The sequence below is a fragment of the Prunus dulcis genome, chromosome 1 (assembly GCF_902201215.1).
Source record: "Prunus dulcis chromosome 1, ALMONDv2, whole genome shotgun sequence".
Classification (NCBI taxonomy): Eukaryota; Viridiplantae; Streptophyta; class Magnoliopsida; order Rosales; family Rosaceae; genus Prunus; species Prunus dulcis.
In genome coordinates this window covers 21897841-21923722 of record NC_047650.1, presented here as the reverse complement: position 1 = coordinate 21923722, position 25882 = coordinate 21897841, and the positions used below count along the sequence as shown (strand labels likewise).

General features: G+C 36.5%; 4 protein-coding genes and 1 long non-coding RNA gene across 12 annotated transcripts; 3 read left to right on the top strand and 2 right to left on the bottom strand.

The window, feature by feature from the left end:
* Positions 1-271: 271 nt before the first annotated feature.
* LOC117634432 (probable LRR receptor-like serine/threonine-protein kinase At1g67720) lies at positions 272-5533 on the bottom strand. 2 transcript variants are annotated; one of them, XM_034368543.1, is made up of 14 exons: positions 5234-5533; positions 4592-5129; positions 3971-4482; positions 3737-3866; positions 3006-3077; positions 2843-2911; positions 2671-2742; positions 2439-2507; positions 2061-2233; positions 1622-1990; positions 1471-1536; positions 1199-1385; positions 975-1107; positions 272-871 (listed from the first exon to the last, which is right to left on the bottom strand). In XM_034368543.1, the coding sequence occupies exons 1-14, from the start codon at positions 5313-5315 to the stop codon at positions 542-544; spliced, it is 2802 nt and encodes a 933-aa protein (XP_034224434.1). In that variant the 5' UTR covers positions 5316-5533; the 3' UTR covers positions 272-541. The 2 variants fall into 2 exon arrangements, with proteins under 2 accessions (XP_034224434.1, XP_034224441.1); XM_034368550.1 differs by lacking the exons at positions 2671-2742; positions 2843-2911; positions 3006-3077 and having other exon boundaries at positions 424-871.
* A 2649-nt stretch (positions 5534-8182) lies between these two features.
* LOC117616787 (E3 ubiquitin-protein ligase AIRP2-like) lies at positions 8183-10479 on the top strand. The gene is made up of 5 exons (XM_034346202.1): positions 8183-8589; positions 9021-9183; positions 9288-9354; positions 9465-9717; positions 9834-10479. The coding sequence occupies exons 1-5, from the start codon at positions 8354-8356 to the stop codon at positions 10039-10041; spliced, it is 927 nt and encodes a 308-aa protein (XP_034202093.1). The 5' UTR covers positions 8183-8353; the 3' UTR covers positions 10042-10479.
* Positions 10480-13480: 3001 nt separating this feature from the next.
* Positions 13481-18162, top strand: LOC117613886 (two-component response regulator ARR11-like). The gene is made up of 5 exons (XM_034342496.1): positions 13481-13856; positions 15240-15392; positions 15490-15876; positions 16057-16133; positions 16669-18162. Exons 1-5 carry the CDS (start codon positions 13730-13732, stop codon positions 17761-17763), a joined length of 1839 nt encoding a protein of 612 aa, XP_034198387.1. The 5' UTR covers positions 13481-13729; the 3' UTR covers positions 17764-18162.
* Positions 18163-18500: 338 nt separating this feature from the next.
* On the bottom strand, positions 18501-22677 carry LOC117614307 (protein WVD2-like 7). Its single transcript, XM_034343068.1, has 9 exons — positions 22272-22677; positions 21079-21645; positions 20619-20990; positions 20433-20491; positions 20237-20308; positions 19827-19923; positions 19644-19721; positions 19171-19281; positions 18501-18992 (listed from the first exon to the last, which is right to left on the bottom strand). The coding sequence occupies exons 1-9, from the start codon at positions 22338-22340 to the stop codon at positions 18789-18791; spliced, it is 1629 nt and encodes a 542-aa protein (XP_034198959.1). The 5' UTR covers positions 22341-22677; the 3' UTR covers positions 18501-18788.
* A 253-nt stretch (positions 22678-22930) lies between these two features.
* LOC117614273 lies at positions 22931-25379 on the top strand. 7 transcript variants are annotated; one of them, XR_004583845.1, is made up of 5 exons: positions 22931-23041; positions 23129-23302; positions 23429-23507; positions 23912-24776; positions 24894-25379. It is a non-coding gene; the product is annotated as an uncharacterized LOC117614273 (long non-coding RNA). The 7 variants fall into 7 exon arrangements; XR_004583844.1 differs by lacking the exon at positions 22931-23041 and having other exon boundaries at positions 23065-23302; positions 23912-23995; positions 24726-24776; XR_004583849.1 differs by lacking the exon at positions 22931-23041 and having other exon boundaries at positions 23065-23302; positions 23847-23995; positions 24726-24776.
* The last annotated feature ends 503 nt before the right edge of the window (positions 25380-25882 follow it).

The following is a 25882-nucleotide window of genomic DNA, read 5'->3' as shown; positions in this document are numbered from 1 at the left end:
AAAAAATCCTTATAGGTCCTTAGGGCATCGTGCCTTGTTTAATAAATTACATTATTTTTCTCTTCCATGCCGGTGAATATATCCTTTTCCGTGCCATAATGAATATAACATTTTTTTTTGGCACGCCAATTATTATGGCATGGCTTAATATTAGTCAACCCTTTTTCATAAAGAAAAAGAAGACATTTTTCCGTTTAAGAGGAAAAAAAAAAAAAAAAATGTTACGGAAAATCTCAGTGAACGTCGCTTTAGAAAGACACTTTGGGGCAAGTGGTGACAACACTAAATCAATAGCTAGCCAACCCAAGGGGTACAATTTAGCGATAACCCACGCCTCAGTCCATAGTCTATCTCCATAGCTCTTTAGTATTACAGTATGTGATTGCAAAGCAATAGATAATTCGCAAGTGTAATGTAATTCTAAAACAACTTTTGGTAAAAGTTCGTTTTCTAACAGCAATATGACACGACCTGCATATACATATACATTGTGCAAAAAAGCAAGAGCATTACGATTTTCATTATGAAAAGAGATGAAAGGTCATCTGGCAGATGGGACAAGGCAACCGTTTGATATGTCAGGGCTCTCGATTTCAAGAAAGCTTGTTAGCAAAGTTTTCCTGGCGGATTGTGCTCTTGAGCTACTGCTGCTGGGAGATATTTTTTGGCTGGCTTCTGTGCCTTTCTCAATCTTCATAGCATCTTGGATGGCCAAGATTATTTCCTGCATTCTTGGCCTCGAAACTCCATGTTGCTCAACGCATTGGATTGCAACTTCCGCAATTCTCCAAATGGAATCAATTTTGACATTTCCTTGTAGAAAAGGATCTATGATGCTTACCACATCCCCTTTACGAATTAATGATCTTGCCTGGAAAAAGAAAACAATAGTTTTGAGTGATTAGTATGGTGTTTAACAACTAATCCTAGACTGCAAGAAGATTAATTAGCATTTAAGTGAATTAGAAGCAGACCCAATAAACAATGTTCAACTCATCACCAAAGTCTTCTGTTGACACAGCCTTTTTTCCTGAAATCAGTTCCAATAGAACAACGCCAAAACTGTATACATCACTTTTCTCAGTCAATTGCTGACTAGCATAATACCTGTTGGAGCATATAGACACTGTTGATTAAGTGCATACAGGAGAGAACTGTGAGCATAATGAACTATTCATATATGAGTAATGTGGCTTACTCAGGATCAAGGTAGCCCACTGTTCCTCGAGCTACACTTGATACGTGGGTTAAATCTTCTTCGGTTTGCCTAGACAATCCAAAATCTGAAACCTTCGCTCTCATGTTGATGTCTAGGAGAATGTTGCTTGTTTTTACGTCCCGGTGGATGATACTAGGGTTGCATCCAGTGTGTAAGTACTCAAGACCTATACATATGTAAATTTATGTCCTCAGCATGAACTTGAACAAAAGAAGTATGCATAAATAAGTAAGACGTTCTATTTTTTAAACCTTTAGCTGCATCTTCTGCAATACGAAGTCGAGTTTGCCAGTCCAAGTGCTTCTGGCTGGTAGAACCTGTCGTCAAGAAATCACTTCCATCACAACTACGAATAGAAATTCAAAGAACAGTTTTTTAACTAGTGTTGATGAGAGAGTAGACCGTGTATATGATCCCGTAAGGTTCCATTGTGCATATACTCGTAAACCAGAATGCATTGATGCTCTTCCTCACAGTATCCAATTAGAGGAACCAAGTTTCTATGATGAATTCTTGACAAGAGTGCTACCTCAGTTACAAACTGCTGATTCATGTGGGTAGATGAATCAGCCATCATTTTAACTGCTACCTCTTTTCCATCTTTCATCTTCCCATAATAGACTGATCCAAAGCTTCCTTTGCCAATTTTTTTCGAAAAGTTGTTAGTGGCTTCTTCCAGATCAGGGAGTGTAATGTAGCAAGCTATGCCTTCGTCCATTCGGGAAATTGAATGCCTAGTTGAAGGCTTTGTGCTGATGCGCATAGAATCACCTGATGCACAAGAAAAGATGTTGGATTGCAGAAATTGTGACAGCAGTCAACAGATTCTTGGTGTACAAACCTTTTTCATTACTTCTCTGATGAGATGATCTTCTTTGAAAATTGCGTAATAGCAATAGGCTCGCGATTAACAAAATTGATACAATCGCAAGTACTCCAACTGAAATTCCAATTATCAACTTAAAATGATTCTGTTTTTGTGCCCCCTTATGCAGCCTGAGATTATCTTCAAAACTGCAAGATAATTGTGTATCTGTCAATAAGTTTTCTGGGCTAAGACATATATCTTGGAATTCAAACTTTCTCTTATACTTGATGTTCTACTTGCAGAGCACAGATATGTATTCTATTCAGAGAAAGTATGTACACTATTGTTTTATAGTTCACTGTCTATTGCCATGTTTATAGCATTGCACACATTAGTGAAAAGAAAACTTACTTAAAAGTGACTTTCCCAGTTAACAGTCCTGCAGGAATTTGACCACTGAAAGAGTTGTTCTGTATGTACCTGACACATTTGAATTTCACATTTACTGCATCTTTGAAACATATGTCAGAGAAGAGATGCATTACGTTGGATTAAGGTAGATCATGGAAACTTCTGGAAAATGTTCAATGTTAATCCTAAAGATGTATGAAATAGCCTAACTCACAGTTCGATTGCTACTTACAGTTCTTGTAAGCTTGGCAAGCTACCCAGGTAAGAAGGTAGTGGACCAGTCAATTTGTTATTCTCCAGATGCCTTCCATGTTGAACAAAGATAAAAAGAAATGCATCATCGAAGCAAAAAGATGCTCTACAATTCAAATATGTAAATTTGAAGCAAGGTTTGAGGAGCTTACAGAATTTTCAAATTGATAAGACTACTAATGTCAGGAAATGGTCCAGTAAGGTAGTTACCATCCAACCACCTAAGTGCAAAGAAAAAACCAATTGCAAGGGAACTCGAAAAAAGGACGAAGCAATATAAAGGCACGCAGCTGTTTAGAAGATAATAGCACTTACAACTCTATCAACTCCTGCATGTTATTAAGCTCCAAGGGAATCTCACCCTTCACATTCTTTCCTGACAGGTCACTGCACCACAGGTCAGAGGGTTCCACAAACTTAAAATGCTGAATATCTTTTAAGACTTGTGATCAATATTTAAGTTTCTAGCTTAGTCATGACAAAATGTTTCACGGTGTCTGCTCATTTAGTTACAATAATCCACTGATGCAATAACCTTTACTGTTTGTAAAAAGGGATTTTAGAAGACGTCTATCAACGAACCTATAAGCAAGCAACTGTGCTGAATGCAATAACTAGTGAATGATTTCTTCCCGCATGATATTCAGAGGTGGAGATGAAGATCTGATATTTGAATGACGTGAAGCAATTCTGTCAATGAATTCAGCTTATGTATATCAGCACACCAAGAAAGGTGCATTTGATGAAGAGTGGAAGCTACCTATACGATGAATCTGACTTTGAACTGTTAGCTTGAAATCTACAAGTTTCCTTGGGATTTGTATATATCCTGTAGGATGGTTTTGCATGCATGTTTCAAGTTTCCTCTGGACTTGTATATATTCAGTAGGATTTTCAGAATCAATTAAAAAAACCCTTGGATATAGATTGTAAATGTCAGACTATAGCCTTTTATTATAGTTGGATTGAATCACTTGTATTAAATGGCAATGCAATAGAAATTGACATGAAGCAAAGTTATCAGGAGGAAGATATGAAGAACTCACATTTTTGTAATTCTCAATGGTGTTGTAGAGCTACAATTCACCCAATCCCAGTGAGTTGGAACACAAGGATCCCCTTCATCTACCGACAGACTTTCGGCAGACATGAAGCGAAGGGCATTGAGAACACTCACTACCAATTAAAAACCAAAAATTGTAATCAGCTCATCATAGTAAAGCACAGTCAATCTGATGCAAAAACTTTTAGTTATACAACCAATAAGATCATGGACTTACAATCTTGCCTATCAGTCTTTGTAGCAATTCGTACATATTTACTTATCTCCAGTGCATTTAGAAGAGGCCCTCGAGTAGAATCGGGGGTCTTCCTAAAGGAAAATGACAGAACAAACTCCAGGCTCGCATTCATGTAGCTCGGCTCGTAAAGAGTGTAGGCCCCATTTGCATTTTCAGCAATATTTACCACTGCACTGTTAGAGTCACCCAATGAAGGTTGCTCCAATTTGAATTTTCGACTTTCATCCGCACCCAAATCCTCAATTTCTGCAAAGTAAGCATAAGCTCGAGCATTGGCTGGGAAACCATCAAGATTCAGTCTGTAGGTCAACAGTCCTTTTGTGCCAACAACTGCAGTCTGCATTACTTTAACAGGTGGATATTCTCTACTATTTGTGTTTACATCCCTTGATGTATTGATTCTTTGTGTTCCTGGGGCCACCCCTACCAGATAATTTTGCCTTTTCACAAGATCAGAATCCCAAATTCTGTCATATGGATCATCTGGGTACCTGAGCAAAACAATATAATTTCACTGAAATGTATCGAATGACTAGATTTATAACAAGCATTCAAACAAACTTACTCAAAAACTTAATAATTGCTCAGCTATGGTGTTACCTTATGACATCTATGCTTGGAGCACCAAAATTCACTCTAGCTGCCACTGTCAAGAAGAAACGATCCTCATAATCTGTAGCATACATGGAAAGATTCAAAGGCCTCAGCTCCAGAGTGGATATAAATGGAAACCCAGTTGTTGCACAGCATATGCACACATCAACCGAACCGGACGATGCCCTGATGATCATTTCGTTCACATATGTTCTTGAAGCATTAAAAATGGTCACAGTAGACCACTGAGTAGCATCCAAGTAAAGCTCAAACTTGGGGTAAGTGTCTTCACTTTTCAGGCTGCCATATTGAAATGTTGCTCTGATTAGATACCTCCTCCTCTCTTCTGTGCTCAAAGTGTAGCAATACTTCTTGCTGTCTATGGGAAAATCTCTGCGCCACTGATACTGCATCAAGTTTCCATTTGGGTTTTCTACTGGTACTGATTTTCCCTGGCTCATGAGCCCCAAGTCTGAAATCCATGCTAGCCCAGTACTTGGGTCAGTGTAATTTCTTGTCCCTCCACAATCTATACTTACAAACTCTGCACGTTCAATTGAAGCAGAACTAAATTTAATTGCAACTTGCATATTCAACTAAAAAACTCTTCAAAATTCTATAAATAAAAAAAACCAGAGAATCACATACCTTTAACTTGGCACACAACAGATGATGCAAAGTAAAGAAAAAGGACCAGGCAGTTGAAGGATGAACTCATTGAACATGGCATGAGAAAGACAAAATAATTCTTTTGAAGTTTACCAGTGTTCAGAATTTGAGGTTTATTGATGGAGGAGGTTGAAACTGTTTGTTAAGCTCCACATGGTCCAATCTGTGGTACACCACTTACCTTTCACTTTTTTGATTGATGAGTTTGTGGAATGTTCATTCACGTTCGTTTCCTTTTGCCATTTTGGAATCTTCTTTTTCCCAATCAAAATAATGATTTCTGGTTCATTTTTAAGTTCGGGTTTCCTTTTACTTCGAAAAAGAGTGACACAAAACTTCACTATGACGTGTAGATATTCTCTTTTTATTTTGTTCTATCTCTAATTATACGATAAGTTTATAAGAGTGTAAAGAGTGATTGTATATCCCAGTCTCATGTAAATTATTTCCACTCCATACAGAATTCATTGTGCAAGTAAAAACAACTTTTAGCATTGTTTTGTGCATTTTTCTCTTTTTTTAAATTCAAACACCAAAAAAATCAAGATGGCCCGTAATTTGAGATTTGAGCAAAAGATATGACAGGCGGCAGAATTTATCTCATCTCAACCAAAAAAAAAGAACTATTTGTGATATTTTGGCACCTAAATTGAAGATACTCCTTAATTAGGGTTTCTTGAAGATTTGGAGGTGAGTTATCAGTACAAGCAGGGGCGTCTTGAAGGTGTGCAAGTGGTGCCACCGCACAAGGCCCCAAATTTTTAAGGGCGTCCAAAATTTTTTACGTGTATATTAAGTATATTAATATTATAGGTATTACATATATACTTGAGTGTGTAGGAACGTAACACAAGTGTGTATTTGGTTGAGTTGGAACTCATCCCCTTAATTTTAGTAGGCAAGTTGGACTTGAGTCCATATTGTGTCATTCAGTAATTGTATTTTTACATTTTAGTAGTTGTCCAAGACCTTGATACAAGCAATTAATTAATTAATTCAACGGCATGTGTAACTGTCTTGTAATAAGCATAATAAAACAGTAAAAATGTAACTTTGGTGCGAATATATAGTCTAATTATGTAAGTTCACAAACAACAAAAGGCTCGTGTCCATTGATTGAAGAGAAAATACATATTACCTCAAACAAAACAAAGAAGTGAGAAAATACACGGGTCTAAACCGAAGAAGAAAAAAACAAACAAAATGACTGGATAGATTACTTATTCCCTTCTTCTTCTTCTTCTTCTTCGTCTTCTTCTTCGTATTCAAAAAGGTAAAATAGGAAAATGAAAAAAGTTAGAGATATTTAGTCATATACTCATTCTTAGCACTAATAATATAGATAAACTTTACACCATTTAATTTCTATAAACAAACAAACAAAAAATTCAAAAAATGACAGTTTGCCATATTGAATTTAATTTTGATTATAAATTACTTTTATACCCTATTGAGTTTTTTGAGTTTTTTTAATGAGTTTTTGAGGTTGAGCTTGTTTTAAGAAATTGATGGCAATTTTGTAATTTATAATAAGTTAAAAGTCTCTTTGTTATGTTGTAAATGAGCTTTAAGTGTGTTTCTAAAATCCATTTTATATATGATATTTTTATAATTTAGACTCCTATGTTGGATATGATAATGAATCTCCTATATAATTAAACATTAAAAAAATGATATTAGAAACTATAATTTGGATGAAAATAATAATAGTGTCACGGGAGGGAAGAATGATGAAGATGACTGAAAACCTTGACGATGCTAAAAGCATCTTTAATCTTTAATGAAAGAAAAGGGAGCAACATTACAAGGACTTTGCTTTAAAATTGGCTTTTGCTTTTGTTCACAACGAAATCTCTTTTCTCATTTCCCCTTTGGACCAACTTGTCTTAAGCTTTTACTTTGAAAAAGTATGAAGATGATGCGTTCATGCACCCCTTTTTTATCTTGGTCTTGGACACAATCGCCGGTGGTCCCCCCCATCTCTATCATCACCAATAATAACCCAAAACAACCTTAGCCAATTGTTTTATTAAAAAAACCCCCAAAATAAATTCATCCATTTCTAATAGATGGGTATGGGCAATTAGGATCATATGTCTCAGGTTCGAATCTCCATTGTATAGTAGTTGTGTTATGTGTGCGTGCGAGGAATTCTTTACTCTGTAGTTTAGATTATCGTTTGTATTAAAAAAGGTAGATGGATGTCTTAATCAAATATTTATTGTGTACTTGGCTGTTGCAGATTCACAGGGGCCATCAAAGCAGAAGATGCTACATATCTCTCTATTTGGGCTCAGATCTTGACTGTGAAGGATGGACAGAGAGTAGAAACAAACAACCAAGCTCAAAGTAAATGATGGGCTGAAGTCCATTCTGAGGGTCCACTACATCAAACCTTGTTCACTGGTGGTTACTGATTTCATTAATAGTAAAGTTGGTTCCTTGAAGTCTCCTGGCCCCACACGGTAGACATATAGCAATCAATCGGTCATGTCGAAGTTTCTCTTCCAGCAAAAGCAAATTCGATCACAGCAATGTTAAGATCAGTCATGCACACACGGATGCATTGATGCTAACCAAAATATCTTTCAATTTATTATGGTTGTGTTGTGCATAGCACAAATAACCTTAGAAGCATCAACGGCCAGAATTAACGGATGCTCTAGAAGCCCATATGGGAAGTCATATTTGTTGGAAAGTGGAGATGTGGTACGGCTCAAATGTGCAAAACAAAACAAACAAACAATGGGGTTTCGGTCATTTGGGCTACTAACGGCCCAAATACTTTTACTAATATATTTCTTTTTTATTTTTTTATTTTGTTTTTTTTTTAATAGAACTGGTAGGACCCAACAAATTTATTTTTAATAATTTCCTTCCAAAGTATCAATTATCATCAAAAGTAAGAGTTGGTCTTGGAGGGAAGGGAGGGTAGCGAGCCCAAACTGCAGTTGATAAAATAATGAAGGCAACATGAGAAAGAGAAGGCATCCCTTTCTTTCCTTCAAATGTGAAAGGTTTGAACACTAAGCAAGGCTTGGCTCTCTCTCTCTCTCTCTCTCTCTCTCTCTCTCCCTCCTTTTTTAAACCCACCATCTAATGTCTCCCACCCCAAACATTCATCAACAAAAACAAAACCAAACCAACTCCAACCCAAAAAGGTCACTCTTTTCATCTTATCCCTCACCCTCTTTCCGCTTTCGTCTTTCTGTTCCGTCTCTTTTCTCCGTCCTAACTCAAAAGGTAGAACATATGTGGCAAGCACAGGCCAGCAAATCTTCTTATGGAGAATCTATCAAAGCTCTTGAAGCTGACATACAACATGCCAATAGCTTGTGAGTCATTTTTTTTCTTTCAAAAAATCTATTTTTGGTTGTGTATTTATGATCAAGTTTGGTTCTTTATTGTTGATCAGTCTAAAAACTGTGGAATTCATATGCATTTGCGTTAGTTGTTTGTTTTCCTCTTCTGGGTAGTTTGTTGTGGTGTTAATTTAACTCAATTGTGGTTGTTGGATGGTATTTCTCATTTAAGAGGGAAGGTAAAGTTGGTTGTTTGTGCCAAATTGCCAATTTACTTGCTTCTCTGGAAAAAGAAAATCCCCACTTTCGTGTCATAGGCTGCTCTTGTTTCTCCCTGATAATTGTCGTGTGAACTTTTGTTGTTATAGGCTTAATTCCTCAGGTTCAAATACATTTTGATCTTTGTTGGCAAAAAAAAAAAAAAAGATCCTTTCTTCCTTGGTTTTTGAGATGGGTTTTTGCAGGGCAGCTGCTCTTCCCAAAGATTATGGTGGGAACTGCATCCAAATGAGATTATCTTATAGCCCCTTTGCCCCCATTTTCCTGTACTTCATTGAATGGATGGATTATAGTTGCACTGATATACTCCCCAATTATTTAGGCCTTCTCCACATAATTGTATACAAGGTGGGCTGCTGTTCTTTCTTTTATGCTTTTTTACTTATTTTTGGTTGCCCTTTCTTTTCTTTCTTTTTTTTTGGGTCCAAATTAAGCTTTACATAATTGTGCAGGTTTATATGGATGGAATGCCTTCAATGTCCTCCAAAGAACAGAAGGTCACTTTAAGGGAATTTTATGGTATGCTATTCTCTAGTTAGCTTCTTATTAAATACATAGCCCTTCTTGGGAAATAAAAAATAAAAAATTTGTTTTGACGTCTGAGTGCATTCTGCTGGAAATCATTGCAGCTGTGATATACCCTTATCTTAGACAACTTGAAGGCGAGTTTAACGAACTGGAAGATAATAATAATCATAATTACAATAATAAGAAAAGCCGATGCACAGATGTTTTGAGCCGAAAGAAGATGGAAGGCTGGAGGAAGCTGTCGGATAAAGATCAAGATAGAGATGATGAATGTGGAATATGCATGGAAAACTGTACAAAGATGGTGTTGCCCAACTGTGGGCATTCCATGTGCATCACCTGCTTCCATAATTGGTACCGTCAATTGCCCTTTTCACTTGTTCTTGTTTAAGAAAATTGGAAAGCATTTTACATACTGGGGATAACCTGTGAAAATATTTGTTCTGTAATGTACTTGAATTGAATTGCAGGAATGCACGATCGCAATCCTGCCCTTTTTGCCGTGACAGCCTAAAGAGAGTCGGCTCTAGAGATTTGTGGGTTCTCACTAGCAACAGTGATGTGATTGATACAGTTACGCTTGCCAGGGAGAACCTAAGACGTTTCTATCTTTATATTGAAAATCTACCTGTAGTTGTGCCTGCAACACATGTTGTGGTATATGATTACATGCTCTGACCTACAGAGGAAGAATGAAGTTGCAAGCTACGCAAAATGCTGAATTCCCTACTGTATATAGTATAATATAGGGAAGTTCAATGTAAACTTCCATGGCAGGTTGAGCTGGTGTTTCATGGTAGCTGTATATAGTCAACCGAAATACTGAATGCCTGTTTTCGGGCAATGAGAAGGTAGGCTTTGGAGATTCTTGAGTTACAGCAAGGAGTAGCCTGCCCGCCTCCAATGACAAAGGCACCTTCAAGTCTCTGGCAACAGCACTGAAAATACTAAGATTGATATGTATAATTGGTATGCCTGGCATTCAACTCAGCTTTTTGGACCTGAGTGTTGGAATGGAAGGCAAGTAATTTCTTACTATTAATGGTTTCTGGCCATTACTCCATGATATGTTAGAACGTAATGAGAAAACTTACAATCTTCAACACTTTTTTTTTACTGGCAGGAATCTGTTTATTAAAGAGCCATCATATCCTTAATTCTTGTCTTTCTTTTCATCGATGGGGGTGGGGAGATTCGAACATGGGAAATCTTCCAACATTTGGAAGAGAGAGGATAATAGTTTTCACATTGGTATGAAACTGTGGCCTTAGGAAACTGTAATCTGACAACCATCCTGAGCTTGATTGTGCTCCAATCCAGCCCTTGAAATCACCACTGCCGAGAATCGGTAAATGTAGGAAAGGCAGGTCCCATAAACCCTGAGGATAGCCAAATGCTCAAAGAGGTGGGTTAGCTTTGTGCCTACCTTGTGATGATGAACAAACACATATCCTCCCCTCCACAGGAAGCAAACTAGTATGCTTTCATGTTAAATCCTGCTGCCTAACTTCACTGGAGGGCTTAAATTATCTTGACTGCATCGTTAAGCAACCCGCATACTTATTGACGTGCAATAATATCACAATATTTTGTCCCACAAAATTACCAAAAAAGAAAAAAAGATTAAACAGAAAAATCAGTAGTATAATTGTGTATTTACCTGTTAAATACAAGAGCAAAGTAGGTCCCAAATTCCAATGTCCTAAATCTTCTTAGAAACGAACAGGGAAATTGCCAAGTTGCCAACTTGGTCCATTATCATCATAGCATGCATGTTGCTAGGTGGCAGCATAACAAAGAACAGAAATAAGAAATAATTCATAATTCATGATAAAACTTGGGTTCAGTGATTGATCATTGTATTATTCAGCATCATTGTAACAGTTAAAAAAGAGATGGTGTAAAACAAAACTATAAAATAATATAAAAAAAAGTTAAGGGGAAAAAAAAAAGAATAAACAGGTAAGAACAGGGGAAGCATCATAGGAGAGCATAAGGGCAGAGCCATATTCTAACTTTTAAATAAACAAATAAAAAGGCACTCCACTTATGAGAAGTTGCATGGAGTTCATCCTGCTAATTTGTTAGTCACCAATCATGCCCACCCTCTTTTTAAGTAAATTATTGTCTTTGGAGATAAAGAATTTCTAAGTGGGCATTTCCTTTTAGAGCCATTGAGTTTTTATTTCTCAAACTCCTTTTCTACCCCACTCTCCGAAAGTATGTCTTTAAGCCTTTAAACCCCCCCAAAGTTTTTCCTGAGAGTTGAAGGATTAAAAAAAAATATTGAGGGTTAATGGCTCAGCCACTAATGGAGAGAAACTCTCATGCAACAAAGATAATACTTTTTGCTATTTACGGTCAATAACGTAATAACACGTAGAATAACTTTTTCACATGTTATTGTATTATTAATCGGAGATAGCAAAACAGTGCTATTCTCGTTACAAGTAAGTTTTTTCATCACTAATGAGACTCACTCACACCACATGGAAAACTCTTAGCATCTTGTGCAGCACAAAGTGCTCCAAGCAAACTTGTTCTTGCTGAGTTTGCCAAGAAACTTAATTAAGTGATCATTGGCAGCAAATAAAATAATTCTTTTAATTTAAATGGAGTTTCAAAAAAGATGCCACTATCCTTCCTAGCTCCAATCTTTTTCTGCTTAGGGGAATCGTGGCCTCAATTAACGATGATGATTGATTAGCCAGCCGATCTCACTCATCCTTCCAATGGCTTATTCTCAACTCATAAATATTTCAAGAAATCTGCCAACTTTGTAAAAATTATTATTATTATTATTTTTTTTTTTTTCACGCACGAACCCTTATGTCACTGAGTGCATGTCATCTTTCTAGAGGCCTGCTTGCTATTGGAGTAATTAGAAAGTAGTTTAAGGACTAATTCTTTGTTAAAAAGTTAATGTTCCTTCCGGATTAGCATCAAGCACCTCAATTCCTTTCTAATGCAAAACTTAATGTTGTTTTGGAATATCTCTAATTCCACTTCAATTTCATGTTTAAAAGATGACAAAAATCAAAGACTGATATGCACGCACTAATTACATGGAGACAGAACACACTGTGTCATTTGATTGCTGATGTTTTTTTTTCTTCCTTTTTTGCTGAACAGCTGATTAATAATGTCAATGTAAACCAACAAGGATGTTTTGTCCTTCTGCTATTGGATAGTGTTCTTAAAATTCTCTGTTGTGTTTTGCTTCTCACAATGTGCCAAGCATTTGCCTAAAATATTTAGTGCAACTTTACCGTAAGTACATAAAGATGCTTTAAACTATATGAATTTTTTTTTCTTGCCGGGGAATGGCATTATTAAACAAGTAAATGAAAAGGGTTCTTCATGCTTCCACTTTCATTGATGGATTTGGATAATGTGTTATGAGACTGGTCCTGAGATCATGCATGCCTTACAAAGCATTGGTTGAAGATAATAAAAGGTCAAATTTGTGAGTTTGGTACCAATTGAATTTCAGCTGGTTTTCAAGTTCAGATAGTCTTGGCTTTGTCCAACCACTACAAATCTGCTTCCAACGACATTTTTTTTTTCAGCTTTGTCTCTCAAATGCATTCCACGTGCCCTCAAACCCTTCTTTATTGTTTATCCAACATGAACTTCAAATTGTTTCATCTTCCTCTCAAGGTCTGCAAGAATAAACAATACATCTTTAACCCAACAAAGCAGGGGCTGCAACATTGAAGTGTTATTTTGTCTTTCTGGTTAGTATAGTTCATCATCCTTCCTTTTACACCCGAGTTTGATTTTCAACTAATTTAGAATATCGCTTCAAAAAAGAAAAACTCGGGAAATAATAATATGGTTAAATCAAACTTTGTGTCTAATTGAAATTGCTGAATTAAGCTACCTATATATCATTTATAAGATGCCTTATTCATTCAAACATTCTTTCACAAATCACACACCCCAACCCCACCCCCACCTTCAGATTCTACCTCTTTAAGATTCTACACCCAATTTCTCAAAGTTGCCATTTTGTTTCACTTTCCCATATTCTTTTTCAACACCAAAGGTAAAAATTTTGTGGCTTTTTCTTCTTTTAATCATACCCACAACACAATTTCCTTTTTTTTTTTGGTTTAGCAAAATGTAAATGCGATTAAAGCCTAACGTGAACCACGGGGACCGTTAGATATCCGGCGCCAAATATTCGTTGGTTCTCTCTCTCTCTCTCTCTCTCTCTCTCTAAAAAGCTTCCCATAAAATCCAAAGAAAGCCATTTTTTAAAATTTGGAGACACTCCTAAGCTATATAGTCTCATTTGAGCTGTAAGTCCCACTCTACCCTCCTCCACTTCAATCTTAACTCTTCCATCTTTAACTTTTTCCTAATGGAGAGTAGCTTCTCTTCTCCTCGAAACGATTCGTTTCCGGCTGGCCTCCGAGTTCTCGTCGTCGATGATGATCCAACTTGGCTTAAGATCTTAGAGAAGATGCTCAAGAAGTGCTCCTATGAAGGTTATTTTACGCTATCTCATTTTGTCACTGTTCCTCTGTTTCAATCATAATTTAAAGCTTTAGTCTTTCTCTCTCTCTGTTTTCTGAATTATTTCTTATGTTTGGTTGGTTTCTCTGATTGTATTTGGTGATTTTCAGAGATGGGTTTTTTGAGTTATGGTTTAATTTGGACAACAAGGGTAACGGGAGCTTGGTTAAATGTTTATCTAGGGACTCAACTCCAGTATATGGAATTCAAGATTCATGCTTTATGTGTAGGTATTAAGGCAATATTCCTTGCATAACAGAGAAAATGGGGTAGAACTTAGAAGTTGGTCTAATTGTCTAAGGCTGGCTGATGATGCTTTTGTGAATTACTCCATATGGGTTTCTTGAAACCGATGATTATTATTATCTTTTTCTAGAAGCAAAAACTTAGTTGGCAGTTTCCTTTTAATTAAATTGATTATCAGAAATGATCACGGTTTAGTTGAGAAGAGTGTTTGATTGTCTTTGCCTTCATCAACCTGCTGCTTTGGCCCTTCTACAGGCTGCTTTGCAGGAGGATAATGATAATGTGATAGCAGTGCAATTAGGCACAAAGTGTTTCCTTTATTAGCTAGTTTAATCGAGTTTTGAACATTGATTTCTCTATCCAATATAAATGCTTAAAGTTGGTCTATTTCGGATAACTGGAGTGTTCAGCATTCTTTGGTACCTCGGGTAGTGTACTTGTATAATTGTTACCCAGATGAGTTGTATGGACAAATGGCCACAATTAATTACTCCCCAAATCCTGCATTCATTCTTGGATTTCTGATTTCAAGCCTCCTTTAGCACATTTTCCTTTATATCCTTGTTTCAACTATGTCCATGAAAGGCTTTTTTCTAGCAACATTTACCCTTTGTCTATTATGACTTTCATCATTACCTATGTCTGTTATATTATATTCCTGGTCTTGTTATGTTGATTTAAAGACGGCGTTTTAATATTCTTACATTCTTGTATGTTCTATCATCTTTGTTCAATCGAATTTTCGAAGTATTTCACAGGAAACTGAAGTACTCTTACAGTCACTGCTCAAGACACATGGCTTTACAATAGTTCCTTTGATTATGTTTGGATATTCTCATGTATGCTTTCTTTTAAACGATCTGAGCAAGATAGAGAAGGCTTCCATTTAGAATGCTGGACAACTGATTTTACTTTTCAAGTTCTTAGTCCCACTCATTTAAAAAAGGATTTCTGTCAGTCTTACAGGATTTTATTTTTGTCTGATCAGTATACAGGATGACTTTGGCCAGTCTGACTATATATTCAACTTTCCAACCCAGTCTATGATAATATCGTCAAATTTTCATCAATTCTGACTAGTTTTTTCTTTCCCCTTCTATGTGTTTCAGTGACTACATGTGGTTTGGCAAGAGATGCTTTAAACTTGCTTCGTGAAAAGAAAGATGGATATGACATTGTAGTCAGTGATGTAAACATGCCTGACATGGATGGTTTTAAACTTCTCGAGCATGTTGGACTTGAGATGGATCTTCCTGTTATCAGTCAGTACTCTGCCATCTGACATAACCTTCATCTTCAATTGAAAATTTTCCTTTACTATTTAGTTCCTGACAAATCATATTTTTTGTACCTGTGCAGTGATGTCTGTTGATGGAGAAACGAGTAGGGTAATGAAAGGTGTTCAGCACGGAGCATGTGATTATCTTCTTAAGCCAATAAGAATGAAAGAACTGCGTAATATATGGCAGCATGTATTCAGAAAGAAGATACATGAGATCAGAGACATTGAGAGTCATGAAAGCATCGAAGGTATTCAGCTGATAAGAAATGGATCAGATCAGTATGATGAGGGATACTTTTTTAGTGCAGAAGACCTTACTTCATCGAGAAAAAGAAAGGATGTTGATAACAAATATGATGACAAAGACTTTTCTGATTGTTCATCCGCAAAAAAAGCTAGAGTTGTTTGGTCTGTAGACCTTCATCAGAAATTTGTAAAAGCAGTACATCAGATTGGATTTGACAGTAAGTAACTTCGTTTCTTATAAAGCTTGGTTTTTGGATCAGCATCATTAACTATAAATCTTAATAAATTTTATGTTATTTCTCAAAAGTCTGTTTCACATTTTTGTTGTTTTTCAATGATATAGCCACCAACTTTATTATGTTTCCACAGAGCGATGATGTGTAATGTCTGTTTGGCAGAAGTTGGTCCGAAGAAGATACTTGACCTGATGAACGTGCCTTGGTTGACAAGAGAAAATGTTGCTAGCCACTTGCAGGTAGATATCTCACTTCTTAATTCTTTCTCCTGATAAGATCTGAAATTCCTATCTAGTAGGATTTGTGCACTGCAGCACTTTCATTATGGTACTTTGGTAGCCAGAATACCCTGCAATGGATAATTTCCTTGTGCAATAATATATCCCATTTGTTTGGTCTCAGTCGGGTTTGTCACATTTTTTGACAGCATATGAAGAAGTTACTGTAATAATCCCTAGCATTCGTCAATAGAAATTCTCGCTCTTTTAATAGCAGTCTTCTGTTTATGGTTCTCTTTCCTGATATTACTCATGCTGATATGTCACCTGAAGGTTTGAACAGCTAGTTGCCCCAAATATTTGAGGAAGGACAATGATCGTTAAGACTATGATTTCTTTATTTATTTTATTTTCTGTTATTTTATAGAATGAATTATATGTAGCTACTTTCCCATCACCCAAATAATGGAACATTCAGTCTTGCATGTAAACTAACGGTTAATTAATTTAATAGATAATATGCTTGCATATTCTCACTGAGAATTTTCATGTGCAGAAGTACCGGCTCTACTTGAGTAGGCTGCAAAAAGAAAATGATATTAAATCTTCTTTTGGTGGGACAAAGCATTCTGATTATTCCTCAAAAGATCTTCAAGGAATTCTTAGCGTTCAGAACTCGATCAACATCCAACAAAATGATGTTGCACATGGAAGCTACAGATTTTCTGGCAATAATTTGGTTGCTCAGAATGCGGATCCAAAGAGCAATGAAGGAGATATAAAGGGGATTGTTTCAGAGCCTGTAGCAGAACCTAAGAAAGGAACGACTGGCAATATTCCTGATTCTCAGAAGACAAGGAGTTCACAAATGGACTTCAATAGTTCTTATGCAGAAACCCAAAAAGGTTTGGTTGGAAACGTTCCCGATTCCCAGAAGATCAGGAGTTCACAGATGCGCGTCAATCATTCTTTTGCATCAGTGGAATCTGAAGTAAACTTGACAGCATTTGATTCCACCATCCCAGCGACGTATTCTTGGAATCAAATTCAATTGGAAAAAGAGCACAAGCCACTTATTCAGTTAAACAATGGCTTCAGCAAGCCTCCACTGCCTGGTCCACAGCACCATTTCCAAGCTGATCAACTACAATCAATTCCTTCCATTAGCTCAAGACCTTCAATCCCAGGGGGAGATGTAACTGGCTCCAGTAAGAGTAAGCCTTCGTATTCGGAGTACACAAACCATCATGGTAGCCATGTAAGTCCAACAATAAGTGCAACAGACTCTTTTCCTGGTCAAACCAAGAGCTGTGTGGTAGACCATCAACTTTCTGAGACCATTTCCACTAGTACATCAAACATGAAAAATCAGGGCATCAACCTGAGTACTGATTTGGAATCTGCCCAAAGAAACCTAATCTTGGGAAGTACATCACCTTTTGCTTCTTTGGACGATGAGTTTCAGATTTGCTGGTATCAAGGTGATTGTTATGGTATGAATCTTGAACTTCAAAATGTAGAGTTCTCGGAGTATACTGATCCTATTCATGTTACTGAAGTTCCTGCTCACCTGTATGATGCACTGAGATTTGAATATCCATGTGACCCATCAGAATATTCTGTCCTAGATCAAGGTCTGTTCATTGCATGACATGCTCCTGCTCCAGCCTTGCTCTTTTGCATTTGCACATCTTCAACGATGAATGATCCTCCACTATTTTGTGTTTGGTAAGCTAATATAGTTTTGAGTGTCCCAACTTAATGAATCTGGATACTATCTCTCTGACCAGTTTGGATTTGAACGTCGGGAATGTGTATAATAGGAGTCATGGCAAACACTAGCAAAATAAGTTTTCTTCTTTACCTGGATGTGATGTGCATTAGCTTTCTTGTAACTATATGCATGTAGAGCAAAATGCCTGCCAGAATGTTTTGATGGCTGTAAAAGCGCACAAAACTCATGATCCTCACAACTCATGAAACCAGAAATAATTGTAATTAACAACTGAGCCAAACATAATGTCTTTGTACTTTGTCAAAACAATCAAGTACTTTAAAAGACATCGTTTTTTAGCTGGTGATAAACTTCTTGTGGAATATGGTTCAGCCCAATAAGGGCTTCTAGGGATAAAAATGCTTGTGAGACAAGTCTTGGCCCAGAATATCATGTGTACAATCCTTTTGTATGATCCCAAGTTAAGTAAGAACTGGATAAGAAACAAACTCAGTGTGCTAAGACTTTTTATTTATGTTTTGTAGGAAAATTGATAATCTGAAAACTATCAAATGGAAAAGAAAAAAAAAAAAAAAAAGAAATGGGAAAAACATGGAGAAATAATTTTTTTTAAAAAAGGTATGAAGAAGAAGCTGTCTGTGGAACAACCAAAATATGCAATCATCCTAACTTTATATATTAATCATGACCAGTACGGTTAAAAGCTATTTACAACAATCGCCAAAAGAACAAAGAACAAAGAATCAAACATAAAAATGAATGATAAACCCTACAAAATTTCTAATTGACAGACCTCACAAATACACCCCCTGCTTACAAATAGTAGTTCTGGCCCTTCTGGGCAGGTAATTTTTTTATTTTCCTTTTCCTTTCTTCTTGGTTAGAGAGTGGTAACCGTCGGAGTCAATCAATCTCCATGCACTTTCCTAAGCTAGACACCCTCAACTCTGGATATTGGGAGGAGAATTCTCATGAGCATTCTTCTTCAAAAGAGAAGGCACTGATCTATTTGTGCTCACTTTATATTTTTTTGTGGCATAGTTGGAGCGGTGAGAATTGACTGAAGGCCTAGAGCTTGGGTCCAGGGCCTTGCTGAGAGTAGACTGCCTTCCAAGTTTTGGTGACCGAGGCTGTGCCAGAGGTATCTGCAAAAATAAATGTCCTCTATTCATCAAAAGACATTAGGGGATAAAATAAGACTAGCTAAGCAGAGAGTAGTAGTAGTAGTCTTCATTGCTCCACACTCTAAAATTTCAGTAGAAACTTTCCAAGTACAGTTGAAAGCACTTTACATAAACAAACTTTGGAAGAAAATGTGTATACCTTGTTCAAGTGGTTACTTGGAAATTGTGATCCTGAAGACAGATCTTGGTTTAGTTTGGCTTTTAAGCCAGTGCACTGACGCAGTTTATTAACATCCCCTCCAGCTTTTTCCTGCATCAGATTTTTTATTTTATTTTGAAAAGTAAACTTTTTAAAGGCTTGACAAAGGAAATAAAAATAAAAAGAGAACAGCATTCAACTTGCACTAGTTTCTGCTCAGAAGTTAATAATCAGGTCATTCCACATAGCATATTGCCCCATCACCAGTGTACTATCCTCTAATCATCTAGGGCAACTTCTGTAAATAATCCTTCAATCAACACAATCATTTGATTCGTGAACACTAATTTGTATTTATCACCCTTCCTGAACTCTGTTTTGTATTTTTCACCCTTATAAATTAACCGAGACCCAAGATGTAAATAGTAAATGAAAAGTTATTATGTCAAAATATTTTATTATAAGAAACTAACCTTTTTATTAGATCTCAGTTGCAGCTGCTTCTTTTCAGCCTCCTTGGCATTTTTCTTCTCTTCCAGCCTCTGAAAGAACTGGCACAGCAAAAGAAGACAGCTTTTTTAATAAAGAAACCCACAAATATTTAATGAACCATGGCATGATAAAAAGGGAACTTAAAACACAATATCAATTCTTGCCTCTTTACGCTTTTCTGCTCTTTCTTGACTCTTGAAGATAAAAGGACATGATGCAATAGGGGGTCGTGGTTTACTTCCATTTGCAGTAGAAGATTGTCTGCCAAATAATCAGTTATTTAGATTCATAGTAATCCATTATCCCAAGTTTATGAGAATGCTGGCAGTTCCTTTGTCATCTAGTACACTAACTACTTTGGTCCATTCAGAATACAATCTAGAACATTATATGAATAAAAGTAATTAATTAAGCCTGTTAAGTAATTAATTCCACAACAAATAAAACAAAAGATGTTGGTTTCGGGGGAAAAAAGTGTAACTTAGAAAGTGCAAAATCAATTTAGATAAGCACCCCAGAGCCAAGATAAAGTAAATAAAAAAACTCACAGGCATGTAAGTAGCAAAGTCCTTACTCTTTTGAGGAGGATGTCCATATCCCATCTGCAATTGCACCAGCCACCGACTTATTAAGTAATGTTTTTTCCCTGCAAACAATATAATTGATCGCTTGAATTAGAGTACTCAATGCATTTAGAAATAGCACAATGGAAAGGGAGTATGTAATGGACTGAGATATTGCGTGGACATGTGAAGTAGAAAGCAAGATACCTTCTATCTATGGACCATAGGTCTGCTGAAGACTGCTTTAATACCCCATTAACAGATGCCTGAAGTTGGCAAATAAAACTCTTATTAGATGTGTCATGTTTGTGCAGAGTGCAGACAGATGGACCCATGAATATGATGAATAAAGAATTTTTTTTATTTATAAACAATGGCAAGAAAAGTGCATACCCTAGCTGTACTTTGTCGAGAAGCCGGCTTATTCATGGAGATATTAAACATAGTAGTGTTACTTCTTGAATTTTTGGTCTTCTCCACAACTGGTGAAGTTATTTTACTGGTTTCACTTTCACCAGCATGAGAACTGAAATGGATTGACATGTGGAGAGATTTTCCAGTCAATCTCCTGTTGTCAACTAAGTCTGACGAAAATTTCTTACACTTTTGAGTGACATTTTTCCCATTTATGGTTTGCACACGAGTTGCTTGTTTGGCAGGAGACATTGGGGCCTTGGATGCTCTACCTTTAGTGGATAACCTTGGGGAAGAGTTTATCAATCTTTTCTTGTTCGTTGAAGCTAGATTCTCCTCACCAGCTGCTTCCTGGAAGATCACAGTTGGCATGGTGAGGAAACATGATCAAGCAATTTCAATGTAAAGAGTAAAAACAGGACAATATTCAACAGTTTACCTTATTTGGAATCTTCTCTTCTTGGGTGGCAACAATCTCATCTTGGTCTTTGTCATTTTCAAACTTGTTTGAGATTTCAACCTGAATAGGATTCGCCAAATTAACACTTTCTTGAACCACTGCTTCTGCTCCGTCCACCATGGAAACATCCAATTGATTCCCTTCAACATTTGGATTAGGGCCACTCATATCAGCTGGGCATACTACTACCTCCGAATTTGTTACAAGATTTTCCTGTTGTTTATCGACAACCATATGGCTCTCTCCATTCGCTGACTCTATGTTGGAGAAGCTGTCACAATTTTTGTACATATTTACTGACTCTGAGACATTACTGGCACTTGCATTTGTTACCTCAAGCAAGGCTGCTGCTTTCTCAGCAGCTTTTCTCTTGTAGTGAGCTTCAAAATAAGCCTTCTTCTCAGCAACAGAGCCGGGTTTGGAAAACTTTTCGACTTCTTCTAAGTAGCGATTGTGGGAAAATGCTGACCATTTCTCCCAAGCAAGGGGTTCTGACATATACCTGCCGAAGGAGATTGATTCTCCTAGGCAACGAAGGGGGTCCCCCTGCAATTAAAATCACATCTCAATTTCCTCAGTGAATTCTAGAAACTTGTGAAAAGGAAACGAAACCATCAAAGTACATCCATAGAAGAAAAAACAATTGCAGAATTTTAACAAAGAGATACCCATAACATTTAATCCACCATGAAGAAGCTCACTGCCTAAATCCAAAAGAATGCCATGCAGAATTAGGGAAGCTAGAGAACTTTAATAGAGGAAACGAAACTGGTTAAAAATTGCTGTTTTTTTCATAGGTCTAAAAGGCTCTGTCACTCACTCTCTCTCTCTCTCTCATCGAGGAGAAGCAATAACGCAAGATTTGGAACAACCCGAACGAAATCATGGACCGAAGACATCCAATGGAAACCCACGAACCGCCTAAACTATAACACTACGCGCACTTTGGTCGCTAAACAACAAACAGAACAATAGCCATCTTTATCCAATACCCATTTACCCAAATTCTCATTTCCCCACGATTTCTGAGCAGCTAAACAAACCACAAGGCGAGAAAAACAGAGCAATTGGATAAAGACCCATTAAAGATTACGACAAAATATGAAAAACCCATCAATTGCAAAACTTTAAACACCAAAGAATCAAAGACGTGAAATTTTGCAAGGACTAACCTCTTTGACTTCACTGGAACACTTAGAAGGGCTAGAGAACGATCTCATTAGACAGGCTGATTCACCCATTTTCTCGAATATGAAAACAATGCCACTTACACTTCCACTCTCTCTGTATCTCTCGAGCCCTGTTTCAGCGTTTCTTGGTGTTCCTCACAGACACGGACACTCTTGTTTTATCGTATCGTATGAAATCCCTCCAAGATTTTCATCCAATATATGGCTAGAAATTTGAATTGTGAATCAAAATTCACGCAAGGCGCCTTCTTGGGTCAATTCCATGTTTGGTTTGTGGCCAAAAATGTGCATAAAAAAGGAAGCTTTTTTGTGAGAGAGTGGATTTTTTGTTTGCCTTTAAAGCGTGGGTTTTAGTTTCCTTCTTTATTTTCTTGGATGGAGATGTCGCTCCCCCTCTCAGGCTCTTCCTATCTTTTCTAGGAATTTTTTTTTCTTCATTTAATTGGATCAACAACTCAACGGTCATTTGAAAGCACTGCGTGCGTATTGGGCCCCATTAGTTGGAAAATTACAACGTCTAGTTTCGCTTTTGTTAATTTGACAATGTACATGAACCTTTTTATTTTATTTTATTTTTGGAACACACTTTTAAATTCATAGGCTGTGTAAGCTATTGCGGATGAAGTTCCTTCGTTTGTACCATAATTCACAGGGCACCTTCTACAGTGAACCTGGCGCATGGGTGCACTATTTGTCCTTTATGAAATTGATTTGTAAAGAAAATAAAAGAGAACCTGCTATAACAGGTCAAGGTAAGAGGTTTTCTCTTGGGCCTTTTTACGCTGTAGCATCTCTCCCTCTCAACCCTAATTCCTCATCTCATTTGAGATTTTTTTCAGAAACAGAAAGCTCCCACTCTTCTATCACTTGCTTTCTCAGTCAGAGACATTTCAAATTTACTTAGGGTTGGATTTCTCATCTCTCTCTTTGAGTTCGATTCCTTCCACAACAGCTCCTCTCCTTCTCCTGTAACGAAGAGACGATGCCGGCAACCACATCTCCTTTCCTCACAGGTAAGTCATGCTCCTTCTTCTTCTTCTTCTTCTTCTTCTTCATTTCGTTCTCCTTTCTAGGGCTTTTGGTCTGGGTATTTTACTCGCTGCTGCTTCATCGTTGGTTTCTTTATTTTGGTTTTTTAGGTTTTCACAGTTATGATTCCTTTGTCTCACTCTCATCTGGATCTCTGTGGCTGGCTTTATCTCAACCTCTCTATGGCAGGTAAGAACTCTTGGTTTTCCCTCTCTTTCTAACTGTGCGATTCAAATGATTCGCATCATAGCAGAAAGTATTTCAACTTTGAATTATGGTCTAGGCTTTCTAGCGAAATGATTTATATGTCCTATTTTAATTTAGGTTTAATGATTTGGGTATTGAATCGCAAGTCCATTTTTTTTGGATTTATATAGGATTTGGATTTATATAGGTTTTGGTAATTTTTTCAACTTATAATTCGATTTTTTTGTTTCTTTCGAATTGTTCTCTCTCCCACCTCTCCCCTTTCTCTTTCTCAGATAGATCGTTGCTACTTTCTTACTTTTTTTATTATTTGAATTTGAGGGTTGGAAGCTTGTGAGTTGTTCATTCTTGATAATGATACGGGACTTTAAATTGATGGCCTTCAGACTGCATATCGTTCAAACATTGGGTTCTTGAAGGAAGATGCTAGATGATGGAGCATCCATTTCAGCCTTGAAGAGATATTGCAGGTTTCTGTTTTGTAAGCTGTGTGTATTCTATGTTTGATAACTTGAAATTTTGTGTAGTATGTTTACTTGAGATCTTAATGTTAAAATAATGATCTAGAACTTGAGATAGGATTGAGACATTTATTGTCCTCCATGACAATGGAGCAAATTGGTGTACATTACAACCCATTAGATCCATGACTTCTTATAATGGATTATTTTTGTGCTTGAGATAATTTAGTCCGAATTGTAGAGTAATATCTTTAGTTTATAATCTAAATTAGTTCTGATTTTTCAGTGAACAATTCAAAATTTGGTATGGATGTCCTTCTTGGTGGGTTTTCTAACATTTCTTTAAATACAATTGCATACGAATGACGTTGCTGTGAAAAAAGTGAAAAAAGTAACATGTTGATACAATGTTGTTTCGTGATGAACTGGAAATACACAAAGATTTGATTCACTCTAGTAGGCTTAGTTGCGTAGATATTTGAAGAATTAAGTCAGCATGCTAGTAATTGCTATTGGCTCATGGCTGATTGTGTCTTGGTGTGACTTTTTCTATCATCCAAAGTTGGAGGTCCTATCCTTGCTAGTTGTTTGGGAACACAGAGACGTGAAGATGAATATGCACTTTGGGTTTCCCTTGTCCGATGGTTCGCTGATCATCACAAGTGTTTTGATTTGCTTTCTGGTTCGTTCAATGTATAGTAAAATATCGCTATATAATTTATTTCCTCTTCTTTTGCAGCGGGAGTAGCTATTTTCATTTTACTGATATCATTTTACTCAACTCGTGAAGGTGAGGACTTCACTAGCAAGATACATATATAATGCTACAAATTTTTTTGTGAAATTATACTGTGATTCCCTTCTTTGTTTTCTTCTCATTGTATTTTTTTCTTGAAACATTTGACAGTACAAGGAGTCACAGAGGCAGAAAAATTCGGCGATTCATATCTTTTGTGGCTAATGAGTTGGTGATGTGTGTTTTATTGTGAATGGTAGTTTGAGTATGTCATGTCAAGTTGGCTACATAAGAAATACACAAATTCCTGGGAAGAATACGATTTCTTGAATTGTTTATTAGGAGTAGGATGTGTTTACTTGATTGTCGACATTATATTTAGTTTTTCATAAATGCATTAGAATGGTTAAAAGCACTACAAATTCTATTGTTTTTACTTTTAGGTACTGAAAGCATGGAAGAGAAGAAAAATGAAATGACAGAGGTCGTTTGGCAATTACCATTCAGACGATTGGCTTTCACAAATTAGAATGGCAATTACATAGTGCCTATTTGTCAATTGCCAACATGACTTGGCTGTGTTGTAACAAAATAAAGGAATTTTATATGAGTTTGGTGACGTAAGGCATGGGTTGAATTGAAGATGGGAGTTTAGTAGAATGTAGTTCAAATTTTTTTTTTTTTTCTATTTCTACTGTTGTTTTTAGCCTTCAGATCTTTGATTGTAGTTCAGTTTTTTTTTTTCCTTCTTGAATTTGGCATTTAGTTTTTTTTTTAATTTGTGTAAAATACAATATATGATTTGCCAATGCAATTGACATAGGTAGTGTCATTTCCATTTACGTCTTGTAATTAAAAAACAAAGCAGTCTCATGTGCATTCCAATCGTGCAATTACAATCTTGTAACTTACAATTTTTGGGATATTGTTTACGACATTATGGGAACATAATATCTAAAACCTTGTAACCTCTATCATAATAAATAAAAATCATAATAAAACCTTGTAACCTCCGTCTAAAATCTTGTAATCTTTAACTTCTAAAAATCATAATAAATAAATTCAAAAATTCAAAAAAAAAAAATACTGAAAATTCCTATGAACTCCTTGTGATCTGACATTCTCTACGCTCTCATGCTACAAAAATATAATTTTTATAT